The sequence below is a fragment of the Gambusia affinis genome, linkage group LG20, assembly GCF_019740435.1.
Source record: "Gambusia affinis linkage group LG20, SWU_Gaff_1.0, whole genome shotgun sequence".
Lineage (NCBI taxonomy): Eukaryota > Metazoa > Chordata > Actinopteri > Cyprinodontiformes > Poeciliidae > Gambusia > Gambusia affinis.
In genome coordinates this window covers 1597971-1619767 of record NC_057887.1, presented here as the reverse complement: position 1 = coordinate 1619767, position 21797 = coordinate 1597971, and the positions used below count along the sequence as shown (strand labels likewise).

The 21797-nt window shown below is 38.2% G+C and overlaps 1 protein-coding gene across 2 annotated transcripts in view; it reads right to left on the bottom strand.

Moving 5' to 3' along the window:
• The window catches only part of jmjd1cb (jumonji domain containing 1Cb), a 101558-nt gene that overhangs the window by 24312 nt on the left and 55449 nt on the right, over nt 1–21797 (bottom strand). The window contains exons 3-4 of one of the 2 annotated variants that reach the window (XM_044102983.1): nt 9068–9181; nt 265–490 (exon numbers count right to left, since the gene is read on the bottom strand). In XM_044102983.1, coding sequence (XP_043958918.1) covers nt 265–285 — 21 coding nt within the window. In that variant the 5' untranslated portion in view covers nt 286–490; nt 9068–9181. Of the gene's footprint in view, nt 1–264; nt 491–9067; nt 9182–21797 lie in introns of those variants that run through there. The other variant, XM_044102984.1, reaches the window with a different exon arrangement.

The following is a 21797-nucleotide window of genomic DNA, read 5'->3' as shown; positions in this document are numbered from 1 at the left end:
TGGTGCCATATAATCTGAAAGTCAAGGTGCTAATATAAACATCACCATACTTAGTCAAGATAACCACCATATTTACAAATAATATTGCAAATATGATCTATTACACTGAAAAGCCTTTAACTGTGAAAATATAAGACATACACTTTAAAAGCTGAATTCAATCAACCTGATTTCTGAATATAAAAATCCAGTGACAAACTGAAAACGACTGACTTAATTCAACAGTAGAAGTCAAATTGAGAAGGAGAAGGATGACTCATATACCTGGTCATTCATAACAACCATATTTCTACTGAAGAGGTCGTGGTGTGTAATAATTCCAGTGAACCATTGGGTGGCCGAGTCTTGTCTGTACACACGCACACGGTAGCCATTAAGGGAGTAGGGTCCTGCAACACAAAAACAACAGGTTTAGGATACCACTGTTTAAATAAGCAACAATACTTCAAGGGTTGTCTCTTAACACTGGGTTCTGATTGTCCACCTCATCCTGAAACATGTTGGACACCAACTAATCAGCAACCAAATGACAATGAAGTTGCCTAAGCTGGTCAACATTGATGAAAATTTCCAACTGTACAGAGCAACACAGTAAATCATACAGTATATGCAGTATAAACCAACATTATAAATGTACACATGGTTCTTTTTTCCTTTCTAAAAGTGAACTCTGTTGCATTTAGATTTTATCGACTTTCATTAGCAGATGAAGACCAGGGCTCCTACACATTTTTCATATAAAAACATCAGACTGACAGAACCTTTTAGAGTCAACAGTCTTTTACAATCCTTTTAAAGTAAAAAATGCAAACGTTCCAAACTAACACATGGCAGATATTCCTCCAGAGTTCAGGATATCATGTGAATGCATGCATCACCAACAAGCTCCATCCATGCTGTTTTTTCCTTCTACTTGTATTACCAAGATTTTCTCTTTTGCATCATTTTCTGGCATAAATAGATTTTAACTTGACCATCCCTGTTGTTAGTTTTGATTTGGAGACAGAACTTCAGACTGCATCAACGCCCAGCTGGGTCCCATAGAACCGCCTTTAACAGATGTCACTTCTAGTTGCTTTCTGTCTGACTACGTCAGTCTTTCACATCATTATGGAAGGATCTTAATCCACTCTTCATTTCAATATTTCTTTAGTCTGCTAAGATTCAGGAGATTCTGATTTGCTTTCATAAAATCCTAACAGCATTTCAGTCAGTTTGAGGTCAGAACTTGGACTGGGCCATTGGAACATGCTGACATACCTGTCAAGTTTTGGACATTAGAATATGGGAAATTTGATGTCCGGGACTTGTGACTACTGTCGGAAAGGGGAGTGGGAGTAGACTACCCCAGGAAGGGAGTGTGGAAGGCAGGGTGTGGGGGGCACGTAATGACTATAATGCAGGAAAATGTGGAGTTGACAGGTATGTACGCTGATCATCCACTAATGCCTTGTTTGTAGTCATTCTCCACATATTTAGCTACTTCCACCAGGATCTGGGCAGAAGGCCTTCTGACTTTACACTGAACTGAAATAATTAATTCTGGAGAGGATGAACATGAAATTTTTAGAACATGGGATGTTTATGACCTTTGAGTTTTTATGATTACTTCTTATTTAGCTTTTTGTCAATTCATGTCACATTGGCTTGTGAAGATAATGACCTAATCCTGTTGGGACAAAACACAATAAGCTTTCAAAAGGATCAATAATAATTTTATGATCAAATACAATCTTTAAATAAATAAGGAGTTAGTGTGTTAACTTGATATGGTGCTATTATCTCATTCTTTCTTCTAGCTGCAAAATACATTGCAGCTGTCTGTGGATATTTTACGTAACATTTGGTAAATTAATCTTCCTGAAACTTAAACAAGTTTTGGAAAACAGAAGATTGTATTTCAGCCTCCAGTTTTCCGCACGTTATCCAAACTCTTCCCCAGGTAGGATGATCACATCAGATCCATCCAGTCACACATCTGTGATAAAGATTAAATCCATCTTATTCAGCAGGAATACTTTCTGTATGGTTGAAAATTTGGTTCCAAATTCCAAAGGGGAACATGGAACAGTCCTGTTTTCATCTGGCGCCTCTCTGGACTGCTGCAGCTGCTGTTACAGAGCTAATGCAGCTTGCTGATCTTCAATGAAAGCTTGTTTACTTTCAAGTATTGTAGAACTTGTTGTGCAGTTTTGGCCACTTAATGTCAAATTAAAAATCATTTAACAACCTGGAAAAGACTAAATCGTTTTTTATCAACTCCTGATACTCCAAATACTGCAACTCAGAGTGTGTGTTTTCTTTGTTCCATGACTCCAGTGTCAGATCCAACCTCAATTATATTTCTCTCATAAAACATACAAAAACATGTTCAGCAAATTAATGAACGGCAAATTAATAATGAGCTCCATACGCTCTGAGCTCCATACACCCAGAGCGTATGGAGCTCTGGGTGTGTTACTAATAGTACTTATGTTAGTGAGCATGGGACAACTTCTTATTAGTAATGGATTAGTAAAATTACAACAGCGATCATTTTACTAATCCATCTAGCACTAGTGGGTTCCAGCGATTTCACCAAAACAAACATAAGGTCAGTCAATGGGTGAAATCAGTGCGGAGCTGCAGGATTAAACACTGATAAAAAAAACCTGAACTCAGCAAGAAGCCAAACAGACAAGGCACACTCATAGATCTCAGTTCAACTTCCTCGTGCTCCATCCTCACCCAGCTGACTGCAGCATTCTGATCAAGGAGTAAACCTCCACAAGACTGGTTACTGGTAAAACTATGACTGGAATCCATGAATAAAACTTGATTTGTAAAGAAAGACTAAAAATATAAGTGATCAGTTCTTCAGTTATGAAATTAAATATACATTTATGACTAGATAATGACAACCATGTCATTATGTATACATGCCTAGAAGGCAAAATGAGTTCGCCTTTATTTTTCACCTGGGCTCTAGAGCACATGTCTATGTTATAATATTAAAGTTATTTTAATTAACTGTTTGTTTTTATTGGCATATTTGAATGTAATCTCCATAAAACTTTGATATTCAGCATGAAAGGTTGAGTTAAATGATGTGCTACAGAATCCTGAATTTGGTCATGTAATTTAAAGTTAACAGAAAAAGAATGAACTAAAAAGATTGTTCTTTAATAAACTCTAAACCAAAGTAAACTCTCATTTCAACTCCAAAAGCATTTCAGGAAAATACCAGTCTGGGTTTAGATCCAATCACAGCACAGAAACTGCATCAAAACAGATTTTAAACATTCCGCAGTAAAATATGGATCAGAGCTTGTATTACTAGACATTAGTGCAGCTTTTGATACGACATCATTCTGCTAGACAGGCTGTCCTGAAGGGTTGCTGCTCATGTCTCAGCAAAGAGAAAATTATTTGCCAGTACAGAAAGCTGCTCCTCAGAACGTTATAACCCACAACACGATGTTCCATGAGGCTCAACTGTAGGTATTCCTCTTTTTAATCTTTATAGGCCGTTGTTGGGGGGTGGGGGGGTCATCAGGAGATATGAACAAAGTTAAAATTTCACAGCTACACTGATGACTCACAGCTCTGTATCATTGTCTCATGATAACCCAAATTCTGTTGTGCTATTAACTGTATTTTAGAGTTTCTTTTAAGTCAATCCACCCCAGGACCTTCTAGCTGCAAGGCAACAGTGCTACCAACTGCACCACTGAGCAGCACTCAGTATGTCATATTCAAACTGGAGCTTCTTGAAAAAATAAACGCTATCTTAAAAACATTGCCAGAGTATCACCTTCTACCTGCCAGAACAATGCAGAGACTTTGTTCATACTACCACATTACCAGAAAGTGAACTCACATCACAATGACTTTAAAGTCTCAGCACTGACTATGTGTCCATTTTACAATTGATTTACTGCCAGGATTTAACAACCCAAATCTCCTTACTATTTCCTCACTAACCTATTCTAAACAACTGTGTTTCAACACCTCCTCATTTTCTGCATAAATGATTTCTATTACTTTTAATTTCTTGTTTTGTCACAAATAATTGTCTGCTTGATTTGATCATTTTTTGTAATCTAAATGCCTGCCTTCCTGTTTTTAAGCCTGTAAAGCACTTTGTGCCAGAATGGAGAGTGTGACACATTTTGTGTTAATAAAGTTTGATTCATTCAGTCATTTTTAAAAGCTGTTCTTACAAATGAACTAAAAATTCTGTCCACTGTGGAGCTGTTTAGATCATAAGGGAAGTTGGACAACAGAACATTGTCTATTGATCAAACTATGCTGCTGTCACATGCTACTGCAAGAGATAGTAAACATAACAGCACAAAAGATTTGGTGCAACCCAGGTGCAAAGTTGACACTGAGGAGGGACTTTCTTACACTGTTGAGTCAGCACAGACCCTTTCATTATCTGCCTGTTTTTCAGTGTCAGCACTCAACTTTCTAGCAACAGTAACCCACAGACTTGAGCAGCAAGCTGGCTCACTGAACAGTGATTTCATTGTAGATTTTTGCCAAACCATTGGATCCCCTGCCCCTTCCTTCCATTCTTCCTGTCCAACTGGATAAACCGAGGAGAGTGGCCACGGTGTATGTGTGTGTGTGTGTGTGTGTGTGTGTGTGTGTGTGTGTGTGTGTGAGCGAGAGAGAGAATGTTATGGCTCTATGTGGATCAAAGGTTTGTTTCATAAACCTGGATGTTTACATTCACACAGACACAATAAGTCCACATGCAGAAATCCGAGCAGTGGAAGCTTCTCTATTTTAGATTTGTTTGGTGACTGATGGTAATGGTTCTACATCAATGTCCACAATTCAGGTTGTGGACTTTTAATTCAACTTTGATTTTCTTGCAGCAAAAACGCTGCACATTTACCTCAACATGCTATAGCCAACTATCAATACGAAAGACAAGAAAGGGAATAACATCTCCAATACATCACTCAACCCACGTCGGGAAAGGGCATTAGAAAAAAGTATACTTTGAAGATGACAACATCCACCTTAACAGAACCTGGGGGAAAGAAAACGCAACCAGGACTACTAAGATGATGAGGAATTCATGTCTGCAGGAATATTCTTCGGCTTCTCTGGGTGAGCTGAAACTATTATTATTTCAATACTCCATTACAATCAGGAGTACTGATTGTAATGTACTCCTGATTGTAGTACATTAATGCTTAGTACCCTAAGCAGCAAATTAAGCAGCTGCTTAGGGTCCCCTAAGTGGAAAAATTTTTTTGTTAATGATTTTTATTTGATTATAGACCGTGTTCCAAATTATTGTGCAAATTGGATTTAAGTGTCATAAAGATTACATTTTTTGTCGTGCTATTAAATTTATAGATGGTATTGTGTGTCAGGGCTCTTTGAATCACTATAATTAATTTCAGAGAGCTGGTTGATTAGTTTGTCTGGTGAGCTCAATTAAAGAAAATCTACTTAAGAAGGATGTTCCAGATTATTAAGCAAGCCACAGGTTTTAAGCAATATGGGAAAGAGAAAGGAACTCTCTGCTGATGAAAATCATCAGATAGTGTAGTGCCGTATGACAAGATATGAAAACATTCGATATTTAACAAAAAACTGAAGCGTTATTGTACTGTGAAGAGATTTGTGGTTGATTCAGAACAAAGTTGGGTTTGTACAGATAAAGGGATAATGAGGAAGGTTTCTGTTAGACAAATGGATAACTTTTACATTTCATGGTGCAGAAGAGGGTTTTTGTTTCTGTATTTTGCAACATTTAAAGAAATATCAATGCCCTTCCTGACAGCTCAATAACAGTTTTAAAAAATTCTTGAGGAAACCTTGTTTGTTTGTTTGACATATTTCTCAACCATGTGATGGAAGGTTTGCTGCAGTTTAATTTTGCTTGTCTGCCCAACGTAGTCAAACTATCGTTTGTTTCAGTTTCAGTTCTTTTATTATGTATTTTACATTGGCTGTTCTACTCCTCATTGCACTTACTGAACAAATTCAAGTGTTTTTACATGTTTCACCAAGCTTGTGAAACATGGTTGGTGTATTTAAGTGTGCTGTACTGGTGCAGAATAATCAAATCAATTTGTAATTCAGTTTATTTATGTTTGTGTTTAAAAAGGAATGGCTACAAGTCAGTTCCGCTGTTTTTCTGTATCGGATCTGTATCGACTGATGCTAAAGCTCAGACATCTCTAACAGCATCTGAAGTGAAAAATGTGGATTGGTGAATCCGTAATAATGATAAGATTAGCTACCATAACTATGCAGATTAAAAGCAACTCCACATTACAATATGGCTATGAACCCATTTAAATATTGAGGACATGAACAGAACAGATAAATGTATGAATGTGCCATAACTTTATTCAGCTGAACAGAAACAAAACTGAATTATTATCTTCAGACCTAAAGAGGAACGATCTAGAGTCAACACAGCTTCAGTTATTTCACCTGAAAACTAGAGATCAGGTCCAAAATCTGGGAGTAGTGATGGATGGAACTTTCACAGCCACATAAAGACAGTTACAAAGTCATCTGAAGAACATTTTCAGGATTAGAACTAATGTCTAAACAAGATCTGTAAAAGCTCATCCATGCATTTATATTTAGTTGCATTGATTACTGCAACAGTGTCTTCACAGGTTTGTCTAAAGAAATCTATCCTCTAGCTGCAGATGATCCAGAACACTGCTGCTGGAGTTCTGACTAAAACCAGGAAGATGGAGCAGACTTTAAAATAGTGTTGTTAGTTCATAAATCACTGAATGGCTTAACACCACAATACATTAAAGATCTGTTGTTGTTGTATCAACCTTCCAGACCTCTCAGGTCTTCTGGTTCTGGTTCTGCTCTGCATCCAGAAAAACAACCAAACAAAGAGCAGCCTTCAGCTTCTATGCAACACTGATCTGGAACAAACCTCCAGAAAAGGGCAAAACAATCCAAACCACGCGTGCATCAATTAATTGGTTCCTTATTTTTGGGAGATTGGTGATCAGCCGATACTTGCAAGTGAAGCCGGTCTGATCTATCTTGCCAGAGGTTTAAAAATCAACCACTGTCATCTTCTCATCTCCTGTGAGAGGTTTGACTGATAGACGCATAGGTTTTACCAGGTCATGTCTCAACATTTTTAGTTAACAATAGTCACTCCACTGTGACTACCCAACTCAGCACCTTTCTTGCTATATTTAGCACCATCAGACAAAAAATGGCAGAAGAAATCTGAATCGGCTTCTTAAAAACCAGTAATCAGCAATCGACCACAAAACTGCATGTACCCATGGTCAAAACACTGAGCTCTTTAAAATCAAGGATGAAAACCGACCTGTTTAGGGTTACTTTTGATTAATAATAACTGAAAAACAAATTCCCTGTAGTCTGGATTACAACTTTTATTACTTTTCTTTATTTTCCCACTTTAATGTAATTTTTTTTGGTTCGGTAGTGTGTAACGTTTTTCCTATAAACCACTTTGAGTTGACTTATTGCTGAAACATACTTTACAAACAAACCCGGCTTGATTTAACTCACTGATTTTCTACTTGTTTTTCCAAACACAGGCCTGGAAAGGAAATCATTCATTATAAACCCATGAAATACCAATCTAGGACTGAATCAAGATGAGAGAAATTAAGAAATGGTACAGGACTGGAAGGTAAACAAATGATCATCACACATGTTGTACACACATGAAAGAACCACAAACTACAACACAGACCCATGTCAGCAGAAACACAGCAGCAGAGCTCGCCTCTGGAAGAACAGAGAAACGACAGAAACAGACTCTCTTTCTCTCTGGATATTAGGACTTGTCTTATGCACAAACTGTTGGCTGAGGGAGTGAGTACAGAACACAGCCATCCCATCTGGTTGACACTGAGTGGAACACAGTGTTCCAGTACAAAACAAGGAGCTGCTTCCAGTTGTCCTGAAACACACTCTTCAAATTCAGAGCACACAACTACATGAGAGAAGTTTAAATGCGTCTGTGGCTTACTGTCTGCGGAAGATTCGTTACATCAGAGGTGTCATTTGAAAGACTCAAGATCTGTATATACATATTCCCAGTTGCTAATTGTAGCGATGGCCGTGACAATAGCATTTGTTAATACAGACTCCATTAGGAAATTGTTCTCTTGTTCAAAAGTACGGTAGGTGACATGGACATTTTATATTTTGCAATCATAGTACGTTTCACTTATGAATGATTGTTGTAGATTAGCAATAACAATAGGACAAGTCTGATATATGACAATGTATATATATTTACAGTTTTCAGAGGGCATCCCCTCAGAATGTGGAACAGGAATATAGGAATGAAAGTAAAAACTTGTCTTCTAATTCAGATTTAAAAGTGACAGGAAGTTTAGTGGTACTAGAGAGCAACTTTAACCTTGGTGTAAAGATTAGCTTAACCTCCTTCTACACAGGCGTGGCTCTAACCCATTCTTACCCAGTCTGCCCCACCAGATTTGTCTCTATAGGTCCTGTGCGGTTACTCCTGGTTTTTGGAACCACCTCAGTGGAAGTACAAGCTGGACATAGCCAAGATGGGTTGACTGGCAGCAGACTGCAGTCATTGATTGGCCTGAGGAGTTAGGTCTACAACAACTATCTATAATCTGCAATGAGACCATCGTAGTTGGAGAAATGGCGAGATGCAAATTGATAATTCCATGTTCAAACCTAATGTAATGTAATGTATCAATTGTGACAGAAGAGTGTCACAATGTCAACTGGACTGGGCAACCCACCGATTCCCTGCCTCTTAAAAGACGTTTTGTTTTATTGCAATTTAATTAGAAACGAGCTGCCACAGAAAAGATTGTCTCCAAATGTCTCCAACTACATCTTCATGAATCTAGAAAATGGTGTCACAAAGATGTGGCCCTGGTTTCACCTCCCTTTAAGTTTTGGTCTTGGTGTGTCAGAGTAGATGGCCTCAATTACAACACTGTGTGGTTAGACAAGACCCAAAGCACAATTGTTGCAAATGTTGGGTAATATTTCGCCAGCCAATCAGTAACAAATATATAGATTTCATCAGGCCCGTGAGTTGATGGTTTATTACCTGGTATGGTTGGCAGGCTGATTGGTTAGAGACAAAGTCCCTCTGACGGTCCAGCAAGAACTCCACTGCTGTTACTGAAGACAACAGGTTCTTCCCAACCAATGGTTTAAACACCTGGAAAACAACACAACAAACAACTTATTATCAATAGAATAATTTATCCCTGTGAAAAATACAAATATCTTGACTGAATGTACTTAATGTTCTAATACATATATATATATATATAAATATATATATATATATATATATATATATATATATATATATATATATATATATATATATATATATATATATATATATATATATATATATATATATATATATAAATATATATATATATATAAATAAATAAATCAACAATAAGAAACTTGACATTTCCTCTGACACTGTTACACAACAAGCCATAAAACTAAAAACTCAAAACAGGAAGGTAAAAACAAGAAAATGAAGGAAAACCAAATCAATTACTGAGTTATAGGACAGATGAGAAGGAGAAGGGTGAAGATAGGACATGATGAAGAGTAGCAAAGAGGAAGTGAGGGATGGAGAGAAAAGAGATGAGGCTGTAGAATAGCTCTAGAGTAATGAATAAATTAAGCAGCAGGTAGTCTGACAGTTCAAAGGCAAAAAAATGCAGCTTTGAAGTTGCCTGTTTGACTCTTCGGTACACAGACGTGTTCTGATGAAGTCTGTCAGGCTGCAGGTTGAGTTTAGCTGGAACTGCATGAACACAAAACTGCTTCACATAAACTGCTGCTTATCATTGAATCACACTTTAAATTACACCGTATGTCGCCTTCTGCCTGATGCTGGACAGGTCAAATTACAAAACGCCACTTAGAAGATCAGAGGGCCGCAAGTTAAATTTATAAAAAGGTCAGTTTGATGGAGAGGGAAAAATTGCTTTTACTATCAGACATATATACATATATATATATATATATATATATATATATATATATGAATGCCTTTATTGAAGAGTTGTCTAAGGACAGAATCACTACCAACCCAAAAAACCCATAAAGGCCTGCTTCATATTTGTCAAAAACCTTTTGGACTGCTGCAGTGGTAAAACACAACCCATGTATGGAGGCCTTAATCATCACAGCGGCCGTCACAGGTTCCAGACACTAAGGAAAACCCAACTAGTTCAGGTTAACCTCTAAGAAAACCTATGGCTATAGTCAGTAGATCAGTTTCAACATAAGTATGAGAAAGGCAACAGCTTTACCATACAGATTAAACTTAGTTTGGTTTATGTTCAACACTGAACATGTAAGAATTCCTGCATAACATTTTAACAAAAAAATTAAATAATATTCGTTTTATCTGCTACTTGTGATTCTAATTTGTTGGCTAAAGCTGATAAAGGATCAGATGCTTAGTTTGGAGTCAGTTACTTCAAACTGTTAGATAGGAGGGACATACGCCATACACACAATATTAAAAATAATTGATATTTAATTCCATTTCCGAATCCTGAAGGCAAAAGTTTGTTTTTATTACAGAGCAGAACAATACAACTCTGACACATGCTCCTGTCTGAATCAGAGCTACACCAATAAGACAGTTCAGCTCTCACATCCTGTCACTTAACTGTTCACACATTAAAATCTTTCCACTGAACAAGATATAAAGGACTGGTCTATTTTCCAGTTTTTTTTTTGTTTAAAGATGAATCATTTCCATGTTAAAAAAAATTTACAAATGTTTTCAGCAGTAGCCCAGTTTAGTTTTATATAGCGGCATTAGCTTAAAATGAAGCCACACTGTTCTTGTAAACTCTTAACAGTAACACTCCACATGTGACCACACACATACCATAAAGCAGCAACTGGGTCACATCTGCGACTAACAAGGGCTAAGAAAACTAGTCCTGTCCTGTCTGCATCTCCTCTACATGCAGCAGCAGAGAGGAAGGCTGGATATACCATCATCTTGCTACAAAGAAGAAAAATGTACTTAATCCAGTGAATCTGGAGAAGGAAAGACACCAGAAACTCCCCATAATGAACAGAACATTTTTATAAAATCAAAGGTAACAATGGGACATCGGACATTCAAACATAGGAACAACACAGAGTGACCTGTCAGCTGAGCAACTACCAGGACACTCAAGTTTCTGCAGCATCATTCAGGACATACCTCCAGCTATTCGGCCACATAACTATTGCTGTTATCATTCAAACATGACTGTGGTCAGTACATCTTGAACTATTAAATATTTTGCTTAGCAGACATAGAGTAAGTTAAGGTGGATAAAAAGATGAAAAACAAGGCCCAGCGTCAGAAGTCAAGTCAGACAGACCATTAAAGAAACACAATAAAAACACTTGGGAACACTGTATGAGTAGAACTCATTCTCTTATAGGGACAGTAGTATGTATTTCCTAGGCACATTGTGCCATTTTATAGCACAATTAAGTAACTATGTTACCTTTAGTTGTTATAAAGTCAAAGAAAATCGACTTTGCATCATAGACACGTAACTAAAGATGCATGAACCACTTTTTTCACTTTCAATACAAATACAGGTATGTAAGACTTAGTATCAGCTGATACTGCTCCGATACAGAAAAACAACCAAAAGGACTTTAAATGTTTCTCTTTTAAAAATACAGACATAAATGTACTCAATTACAAATTTAACTGATAACTCTGCACTCAGACCACACTTAAATACAACAAATCCTTCACAATCTTGGTCAAACATGTAAAAACAACTTTCATTTGGTCAGTCAGAGCAAAGGAGTATGAATCAAGACACATTGTAACCAATACCCAATCTACATTTTGTTTCCAATATCAGGACCGATACAGATAAAAATATTCGATCAATGCATCTCTATGAAACTGCAACATTTTATAGTGGAACTATAAGTTACACAAAACAAGTTCCACACATCATTCACCAATACGAGTAACTCTTCAAATAGTCTTTTTCACCACCTCATGTACATCGCCTCCGGTCACTCAGACAACATTACCCAGCTGACGTCCTAGAGTAGGGACAAGTGAAAAGTTAGCTCAGCCAAGTCAGCAATGGGTTTCTGCCTCTAGCAGGAGTTCTACCTTGAACACCTAAAACTGCCCTAACTAACAAGCTTACAAATCACATAACGGACGTTTGGCCTCCCAAAGTTGATTGAATTGGCAACAGATAGAGTAATCAATACTGCCTGAAGAACAGCAGCAACCTCAACTGACAGCCATGTCAGTCTGAGCAACCTCTCATCTGTTTATGAATCAGAAACTCGACCCACGCAGAGTGACCAGGGAAGACAAGTCATTCAAACAAGAGACTCCAGGTTCCTGTCAAATGGTTGCCATCGGCAATAAAGAACCCTTGAAAAATCCTCTAGAAATACATACAAGAGTTGAACTACTAACCAAGCCAAAGGATCTAGTTCACATTTTATGATGTGAAATATTTTTTATCAACATCAGATCCACAATGATTGAAGTACATGTTATACTAGTTGCAGTATGAGTTGACAATTTTTCTAGCACCTACATGGTGAGGTAGTACAGAGGGTACAGTTCCACTACACGCACTCCCCCCCCCACACACACACACACACACACCTATGCCGACACATTACATATCAACGTCTAGCTAGAATGAGAATAACCTCCCATTCTGTTGTGGAAAAAGTCCAAACTTGTCCGTTTATCACCTCCTGCCTGTTTGCTGGCTGACAGCTCAATCTTTACTGACTGATGGAAGGAATTTCCAAAAATATAGACACAAGCAGAGGTGAATACTAAAATCTATGAGATTACCTTTTCCTCTGTTTCCCAAAATGACTGAGTAATGGCTTCGTAGAAAAGCTCTTTGCAAAGCTAGCTGTGATCCATCAACCCACCAGGAGACACAACGAGAAGAAAGACTGATGAGGTAAAAAATAGTCAGTATGGTTTCCTCTTGTGGTAAGAAAAGACAGATGGTGAAGAGGGGGAGAGCAGAGCAGAGGAAGAACTACGCAGCCGACATTTTAACTGCCGCTGACGAAAGAGTGAGAAAGAGAGGAGGAGAGAGAGGGAGGAAGATGGGGAGGGAGGTGGAGAGGGAGGAACAGAAGTGAGGCCAGCCAACACTCACTTCCCCTCTGTGTGTGTGAGTGTGTGTGAACATGATGCAGACTGGTTCTCTCTTTCACTTTCTTTCAGCCTACAAGCCTGTCCTCCTACTGCCCAGCTCAGCTGTTTAACCCACTCAGGCTCACATTCACACAGAGCAACTACTACTGTAAACCAGAGGACTGCACAGCCTCCCAAACATAGCTACATATGAAACTCATCACTCATTTCTCTCAGAAGTCTACATAACCCTGTTAGAATGTCAGGTTTTAACATGATAAATCATTAGAAACATTTCCCTCATGATAAGACTTCACAGAGTAAAACAAAACGGAAAAACAAATCTAGAAGTAGTAAAAGAACCACCAAACCTGGCTGCATAAGAGGCTACAACTCTAAAACTATATAAAGGTGTGTGGAGTTGAACAACTTTATGGCTTCATATCATTAAATTCAGTTCATCGGCAGGTTACATTGAGGAGTTGGTGACATTTATCCACCCTGCCTGGAAAGGTGCTCCAAATCTCCAGGATTACACAAATAATTTTTTTCCACAGTTATCCTCAGATGACCCTCGGATTGTTTTTGTCAGGTTTAGAGTGGAACTCTGGCTTTGGCCATTCCAAAGTTTTTATTTTCCTCTCATGAACTTATTAACTTACTGATCTGGATGCATCCTGAAAGCACCACCATGCTTCAATGTGGGCCATTGTCAAAAAAAGTGATATGCAGAAATGATCAATGCTTAAAAAGCTTTAATTCAAACCCATTTGTGTCAAAATTTATATACCATAAACCATATATACTTTCCTCAACACAAACGTGTTGAGTTTGAGATTTCAGAAGCGTGCCAGCTTTGCTGTGGCTACGGTGCTTTTTGGTGATGATCAGTGTTGTTTTTGAACCAAACACACATTCTGGAAATATGGCCAAAAACATGAAATTAACTTTCATCAGACCATAACTTAATCAGCTGAAAGGCTTCAGAAGATATTTACCCATTCCTAAGTGTTTTCTTTGGAGAAAAGGCTTCCAATCATCCATCCTTAGCAGACATGTAAAGGATACAGGAGATTGCTGTCACATGTGGAACATGACCAGAACATGTAGGAAATCCATGCAGGAAGAATTGTGTTTGGTCTCTGACCAGATTACATCCTTTTATTTCCCAAAAGCATTTATTAATAAAACTGAGTGACCTGTGATGAAATGAATGAAGGAGTAAATCTGACTACTGTTGTTCTCCATCAGTCACAAGAAGAAACAAACAACTTCTCTTAAAATCACAAGAATCACAAGAATGTATTCCTTTAAAACCCTTGTTGAAAGTTAATATACTGTGATTATTACATAACTAGCACAACTCAACAAATCAACAAAAAGCAGTCATCAAAAAGAATGATTATCAAAGCAGGAACATCACAATGAATGGGTGTATTATGTTTGTACATGTATCTGTGTGTGTGTGTGTGTGTGTGTGTGTGTGTGTGTGTGCGTGTGTGTGTGTGTGTGTGTGTGAGCGGCACTATGTTAACTGTGGAGAAGACAGATGTGCTTAATGAAATAAACAAACTGATGGATGAAATGGGCACCACGCTAAAGGAGCCTCCTAGTCAGGGCCTATGCCAATGAGTGGTTTGACTGGTCACCACTCAGTGACCAGTCTGACCAGCTGGTGCATCTCTGCCAGGAACAAGTGTTCCACAGGCAGCAGATCACACCATGAGAGATTCAGAGAAATCAGAGCAGACTGGTTACCAAACAGAGCCTGAGTCCCATGAAGACGTTCAAATCTAACGAAACCTGCTGTCCCAGTGAATCAGCTCAATGACAGCTCTGTGGGAACTTTCTCAAGCCTGGTGAGTCTGATGATAATTCAGCATGTAAAGTCAGGCCTGTGTGTTTAGAATCTACTGAAGGTCCGCAACATGCCACAGGGCGACCGGACCGACGAGTATAACTGAAGTCAGCAATGAAAACATTCCGACCACACCATAAGAGTTAATACTGCACTGTAAAAATAATACAACAAATCTTTAATGGTAAACCGAGCTAATAATCTACAAACCAGGTCAACTTGAATTTGCATCACAAAAGGATAGGCTAAGCATCAATGTAAAAAAATATATGTCCAAAAATGTTTGAGAAGAAGTGAGCAGAATAAGAAGATAGGAATACTCTGCTGGGTGAGAGGGCTGCACTGGTTCTTGACAGGGAGACGTTACATGTGAAGGCCTCGCTACTGGCAGGGTCAGCTATAATTACATATGCACACACAGATCCACAGGAGGCGATTAGACTATCCCAGCACCATCTGCTCAGGAGGGCAGGCGGCAGGGTGGAAGGGGCTGATTTTTTTTTTTTGACCCAATTTCCAATCAAATTACGTACAACTTGCACATGGGTCATGTGCAAACAAACCACACACTCCCACTCTTTCTGCTGGGTGGCAAACTGAATATCCAAGAGTTTCTTCATGCCTCTGTTAATGGCAGTTTCTGTTCAGCAAGGACAAGAATTCAACGAGAGAAAATGCAGAGAAGATGAGTGAAGAAGCTGTGTGTGTTCGACACACTGCTTTGTCAGCACTTATTATTAGATCAGCACATAACGTGTTGATCTAATACCTAATGTTACACTCATCATATTTAGTGCTTTACAGTTGCTCTTACGTTACATATGAAATTATTCAGTTTTATCATTTTAACAGAAACAATAATGGGGAAAGACATTCCATGAATCTCTTGGCCTCCATGATCATAGCACAGAGATGATGACTCGACATTTAGCTCATCTCCCCCAGGTTCACCACTGACTGCTCTGCTCCTGTAGGAGGATTTGCACAAGCATGAAAACTCCAGAAACTAGCAAGCTAACTATTGTGTTCAGTCAGAATCTGGTAAACTATTATTATACTTCAGAATCAGATGACTGAACTCTGCTTTAACTCAGTCCAATTCAACTGGAGGTCAACCGGCATCATCAACCTGCAGATAAAATTGGATGTTTTGCTGAAATGAGTCTTTACAGTGAACATTTGGCAGATTTTTAACAGGCATATCTTTGGGCAGCACAGTGATGCTGCTACTGTCCAGCAGGTAGTCACCAGAAGAGAATGAAGATCAATTGTGCTTAAGTGTTTAGTTGGTCAGGGCATTAGTCTATAAAGTATAATTGTGTTACTGATGGTAGTAAGCATGTTTTATACAGATGTCATGCTTACAATTTGTTTTGATGCTTTGTGAAACCAGGTGTGGCTGCTGACAAACCACACCTCTGCAAGAGTGAATCACATGGAGCCAGACAGACAGGCTATAAATGTTCCATGCGTCCACACACACACACACGCACACGCACACACCACACACACACACACACACACACACACACACACATGGATGTGAGCCGTTACAAGTGTGCAGTTTCCAGAGACATTTTATCAGTTTGCAAATAAACAGTTGAGTGAGTAGAGAGCTTGTTCAGAGCCTCAGAGGCAGAGAAATGATCCAAAGGTCCTGCGTGTGACCTCTGACCCCCCACACTGACACAAACGTTCTTATCTATTCTCTATTAAATATCTGGTTCCAAACTTAATTCTTATCAACAATGGTGGAGAAACTTAATGTTGTTTTTTGGGGGTTTTTTTTAAACTGCTCACACTAAACCGTTGTATTTATGGAAAGAATTGCTGGCGTCACTCCTTGTAGAAATGGCCAGTGACGTACGTCAGACACCACCAGTGTGCCTTTCTCTTTATGGCACTTATTACTTTGATGAGCACTGGAGGGATATTTTAACCTTTTCAGAGTACTTTCCTTTCAGTTTAGAATCAAATTCAGCTGATGTTCCCGTCGGTGCTTTAGCTGACAGTGTGTATGTTTTTCTTTCAAATGTCTTTTTATTGATTATTAGCAGTATACTGAAAAATAAGGTACAAAGTATAGTCATAAAATCTATAAGATTGTAAGCCACCAACAAAAGACAGCAGACAGAGCCACACAAAACTAAACTAAGATAAAATAACATTTGAACAGTACAAAGAAACTGCCATTGGGGGTAACCCTGACAAATATTATCCACAAATATGAAAAGAAAAACATATATGTATAAGAAAAAAAGGTGTGAGGCAGGTGGAATGTTAGTAAGGGGACAGGAGTTACTCAGAGAAAATTGTCAAAGATTTCTTCTAAGGAGTTGGGTAGGGCAGCCAAACTTAACTTAGAAGGCTGCAGCACTGCTGATCAGCCGACGGTTACATGAGAAACCAATCCTGTGTTCCTCTACAAAGGTCTGAAAAGCAGCTGTGAAAGAGGGCTGACTGACAGACCACCCACCAGTACTCAACAACAGTTCCCCCACTGTTGATAATTAAGCAGTTTTGCTGCTATGTTTAGTAACTTTTCAATCCAAAAAAAGCAAGATCTACCAGAATGAGAATCAGCAGGTCAGCCATTTTAAAGATCAGTAATAGGCCAGAAAACTTCAATCGGTGCACCTCTATAACCTGTTCATGCTCAGAAGGAATGGCTACTTTAATGTAGGATTTCAGCACAAGTTAAGAAGTTAAAGCTACTCGCTTCAGCGTGAGACTCAAACCCTAACAGCTATATTCTGATTTGTCGTATTATCAGTCTATCTGTGCATCCATCCATCCCTCCATTCATTCATTCATGCATTGTATATACTCACTCATGAGTGCAAGGCTGCAAACAATAGGTGAGAGACAAGTACAGCTATTGCATGGGCAACACAAAGATGAATAGGAGCAATGATAGCAACTGTGACCTAACAGATGTTTTTGGGCTGGGAGAAACCTGATACCTGGAGGGAACCCAGGCTTCTCTGGCAGTGAGAACCCAAATGCTGTCAGACGATGTTACGCATTTTATGTTCATGTCTTAGAATCAGATTCAGCATTTTATGATCTCATAAAATGCTGCAATATGAAGCTATTTTTAAAAGTAATACTTTAACATTCAACTGGTCCAGTCTTTCTGATGCAGAAAGACCCAGTGGGGCTCACGCAGAGGCAGTGATAACAAATGAGCCACCATGCAGCCAAGCCAGTAGCCTGCCTCCACATGTCTGACCTCGAATCAGACCCCATTCCTTATCCAGATGGTTTAAAAGTGAAGTCAGTCAATCCTTTGCAGCTCCAACAGTTTCATCTCCTCTGGGAAGGGTTCCAGCAAGGTTTAAGAATAGGAGTGTGTACATGACAACTCCAGAAGCACATTGGTGAGATCAGAAGTTGGAGTTTGATGAGAAGACCTGGTTCACAGTCTCCACTACAACTCATCCCAAAGGTGTTCCTCTGCCTTCCATAGTAAAGTAAAGAACCTTAGTGTTATTTTACATTTGGACATGTTATTTAGCCCCATATTAACAGGTCAGATTTCCTTAATTCAGCTCCAGAATATTGTTATAATTGGAAATATTCTGTCCAGGAATGATGCCAAGAACTAGCCCATGGCATGCATGTGTTCCTTCCAGGCAGAACTACTATAACTCTTTACTTTTAGGCTCCCAGTCGTCATTGGCTCCCAGTTAAATCCAGAATAAAATGTAAGATTCTCCTTTTCACAAATAAAGCCCTTAATAATCACCTCCATCATGCAGAGATCTGATTGGTCCATGTGTTCCTAACAAAGAACTTCACTTTGAGACTGCAGGTCTGCTGCTGGTTCCTACAGTTTCAAACAGTGGAATGTTTTTCATTTCTGTGGCAGCCATCAATTCTGCAGAGAGCTGGTGAAGTCTGAACACTTTGCTCCTCAGCATGGTGACCACTGACCATCCTCTGTCAGCTGCTGTCATTCCCAGTTGCTTCCACCTTCTTCTAAACACCACAGACAGCTGTTTGTAGCCACTGGACTCATTGCACAGGTGGAATTCTCTCATGGCACCACACTGGAATTCACTGAGCTCCTGAGAATGATTTTTTTCATTAATGCTTCTAGAAGCTGTCTCCATGACTGGGAGCTGGAACTATCCACCTGTGGCCATAGATAGGGTGGGAACCCAGAAAACAATGATGAAAATGGGCGATGCAGTACAGACGAAAAGCAACACAATGACAACAAAGTGCAGATATGTATTGTATGTACTGTATATATTGTATATTTCTTCCTTACGTCAAATAAAGTTCATCTTTGAATTTTAAATCTCACATCTTATCAGGACAGTTCAGTACAAAGGAGGGATCAAATCACTGTTACCCGAGTCTCACATCACATCCAAGGCAGCCTGGTAGAACCACTCCTTGTTCTACGCGTCACTTCGTCCAGAGGGTCTGGACTCTAGCTCTAGAGAAACGATTGCCACCTGGAGGCCTGGACTGTGTTGAGGAATTAAGTTTTACCCAACTGCTAACATCTGTCTGTGACATATGTAATGCTCCAGTTCGATGCTAGAATGTTTACCAGAAATTGCCTTCACAGAATCGTCCTCCAGTGCAAAGAAAGAAGCACCGATTTGAACGAGGCGGCTGTAATTCAATATTTGGAGCTGAATGGCTTCGTTTGCTTCCTCTGCTGCCATTGATAAAACTACAGGCAGACTATAATTCTAAAACAGCAGAAAATAGATGTCAATGTTTACAACTTCACTGTTCCCTGATCGGCCCGGAAAAAAAATCTACAGGACAAAATCTAACTGACAGGAAGAAACCCAGACTGGAAGAGAACCTTTTCAAGCAGAATTGCACAGGAAGGTGATGGCCAAAGTAAAGACATGCAATTCGGAGTCAGTTCCAATGTAAGGACCAAAATATGACTTTGTTATCACAAGATAATATTACTTGGACGTTATTGATAAAATAAGCAAAACAGTTGTTTTCCTGAACAACCAGTGAGATCCATACTGTTTTTCACTGCAAATATTAACCAAAAAAGAAGAAATTATTTTGATTATTTTGTGTTCAAAACAAACAGCAGACTGATCTATAGGAAAAATTCTAATTTTACACAAAAGATTTTTATGTTATCCAGCTACAGATGTATATACCTATCTGTACAGTAAACTACAATTTTAGTCAGATCATTAAAATAAGTGGCATTATTTAGAGAATTGCATAAAATGCATCAAATTACCAAAGGAGATCGTTTATAAAGAAATACTAGACATGTTATGGAACTTTGTCATTGCAATGCTAGAAGATACAGCAGAGTTAACCATGTGCTTTAAACGGCAGCTTATCAACTTTATGAGGTTTTACCTCTAGGTGAAAATTTGCAACACTTTCATTATGAATTCAAGACGACATCACAGCTTTGAGCCTTTCACCTCACTGTACATTTATTACTATATTATATTATTATGACTTAAATAGCCCCTTAGGTCATGTTATACTCTTGACAATAACCTGCACTGATTTCACCTCTTTTTGCAAGTATAGTTCTTGTCTGTATGTGGAAGCTAGATTAGAAAATATTTAAATCTTTTAAATATATATTAAAAGATTATATTTTTGATATTGTCAAATATATAAATATATTTGACAATATCGGTAGATATTATGATGACAATATCAGCTGCCATATCTACCTATTTTTTCTATAATCACCTGTGTGCCCATCACTCTGTGACCTTTAGCATTTGGCAGCTGGTGTGAACATCTGTAAGACTGTCCAGCTGGATGAATGTTAAATTAGGATGAAAAATTTAAGGTCATGACGCAATATTTTAGTGGACAGTTATTTATTTATCTTATTTCTGCATTTCAAACAAACAAAAAGCTAAAAACAAGAAAAAAAAATTTAAACAAATAATTATGCCTGTTGACAAGCAATTTTAAATTAATTGTTTGAAAAGGAGCCGGTAGAAGATACCAGGTCTCATGATTTCCTGCCCCTCTCGTACTCATAAACATTTAAATCTTCCCACGTCTCATAAACTCTTAAATTATTCCCACATTGAACGAAACTTAAATCTCGCATAAATTTAATCCTCAAATGTACAATTATTTACCAATTTTTCATATCAATACAATTTTTGGTCTTAGAGACACCCAAACTATACTACATATTTCCCAATAAGATTGTACATCTAATAGTTATGTGCAATGTGAATATTACACACACTATTATTGAGATAATGTATTTGTGATATATTGCACAGCACTAAAGTTACTCTATTTCTATCTATGATTTTCAGCTCAAATTAATTTTCTTTTGACCAAATACAGGGTTTGTACAAACAAATAAAATGAATTTATTATAATGCTCTTCAGGCGGTGCTGTGTAATGTTTATGTCTTCATGTTTGTATTGGGCAACTTGTTAAACTGGGAGATTACTAAAGCTAATTAACTAATTCTAGAGATGTTTAGGAACAATTTCTAAAAAAAAAAAAAAAAAAAAAAAAAAAAGAAGGTCTGAAATTTTTTTTACTTTGTTTAAAACAAAGTAAGTTTGTTTTAAACGAATATTGTTTTCAAATTGGAATAGGAAAACAATATTTCCTACTGAAAACAAAAGGAAAAATACTAATTTATTTTTTTAACCAAAACATAACCAAGTGAGGTGACTAAGAACCAGCTCTCATTTACAAGGCCAATCTGGGTAAGAGGCCTGAGAGATACAGCATGCATGTTGCAGCAACATGTAGAGAAAACTCTGCTAAAAGGCCAGAGGAGTTCTGTGTAG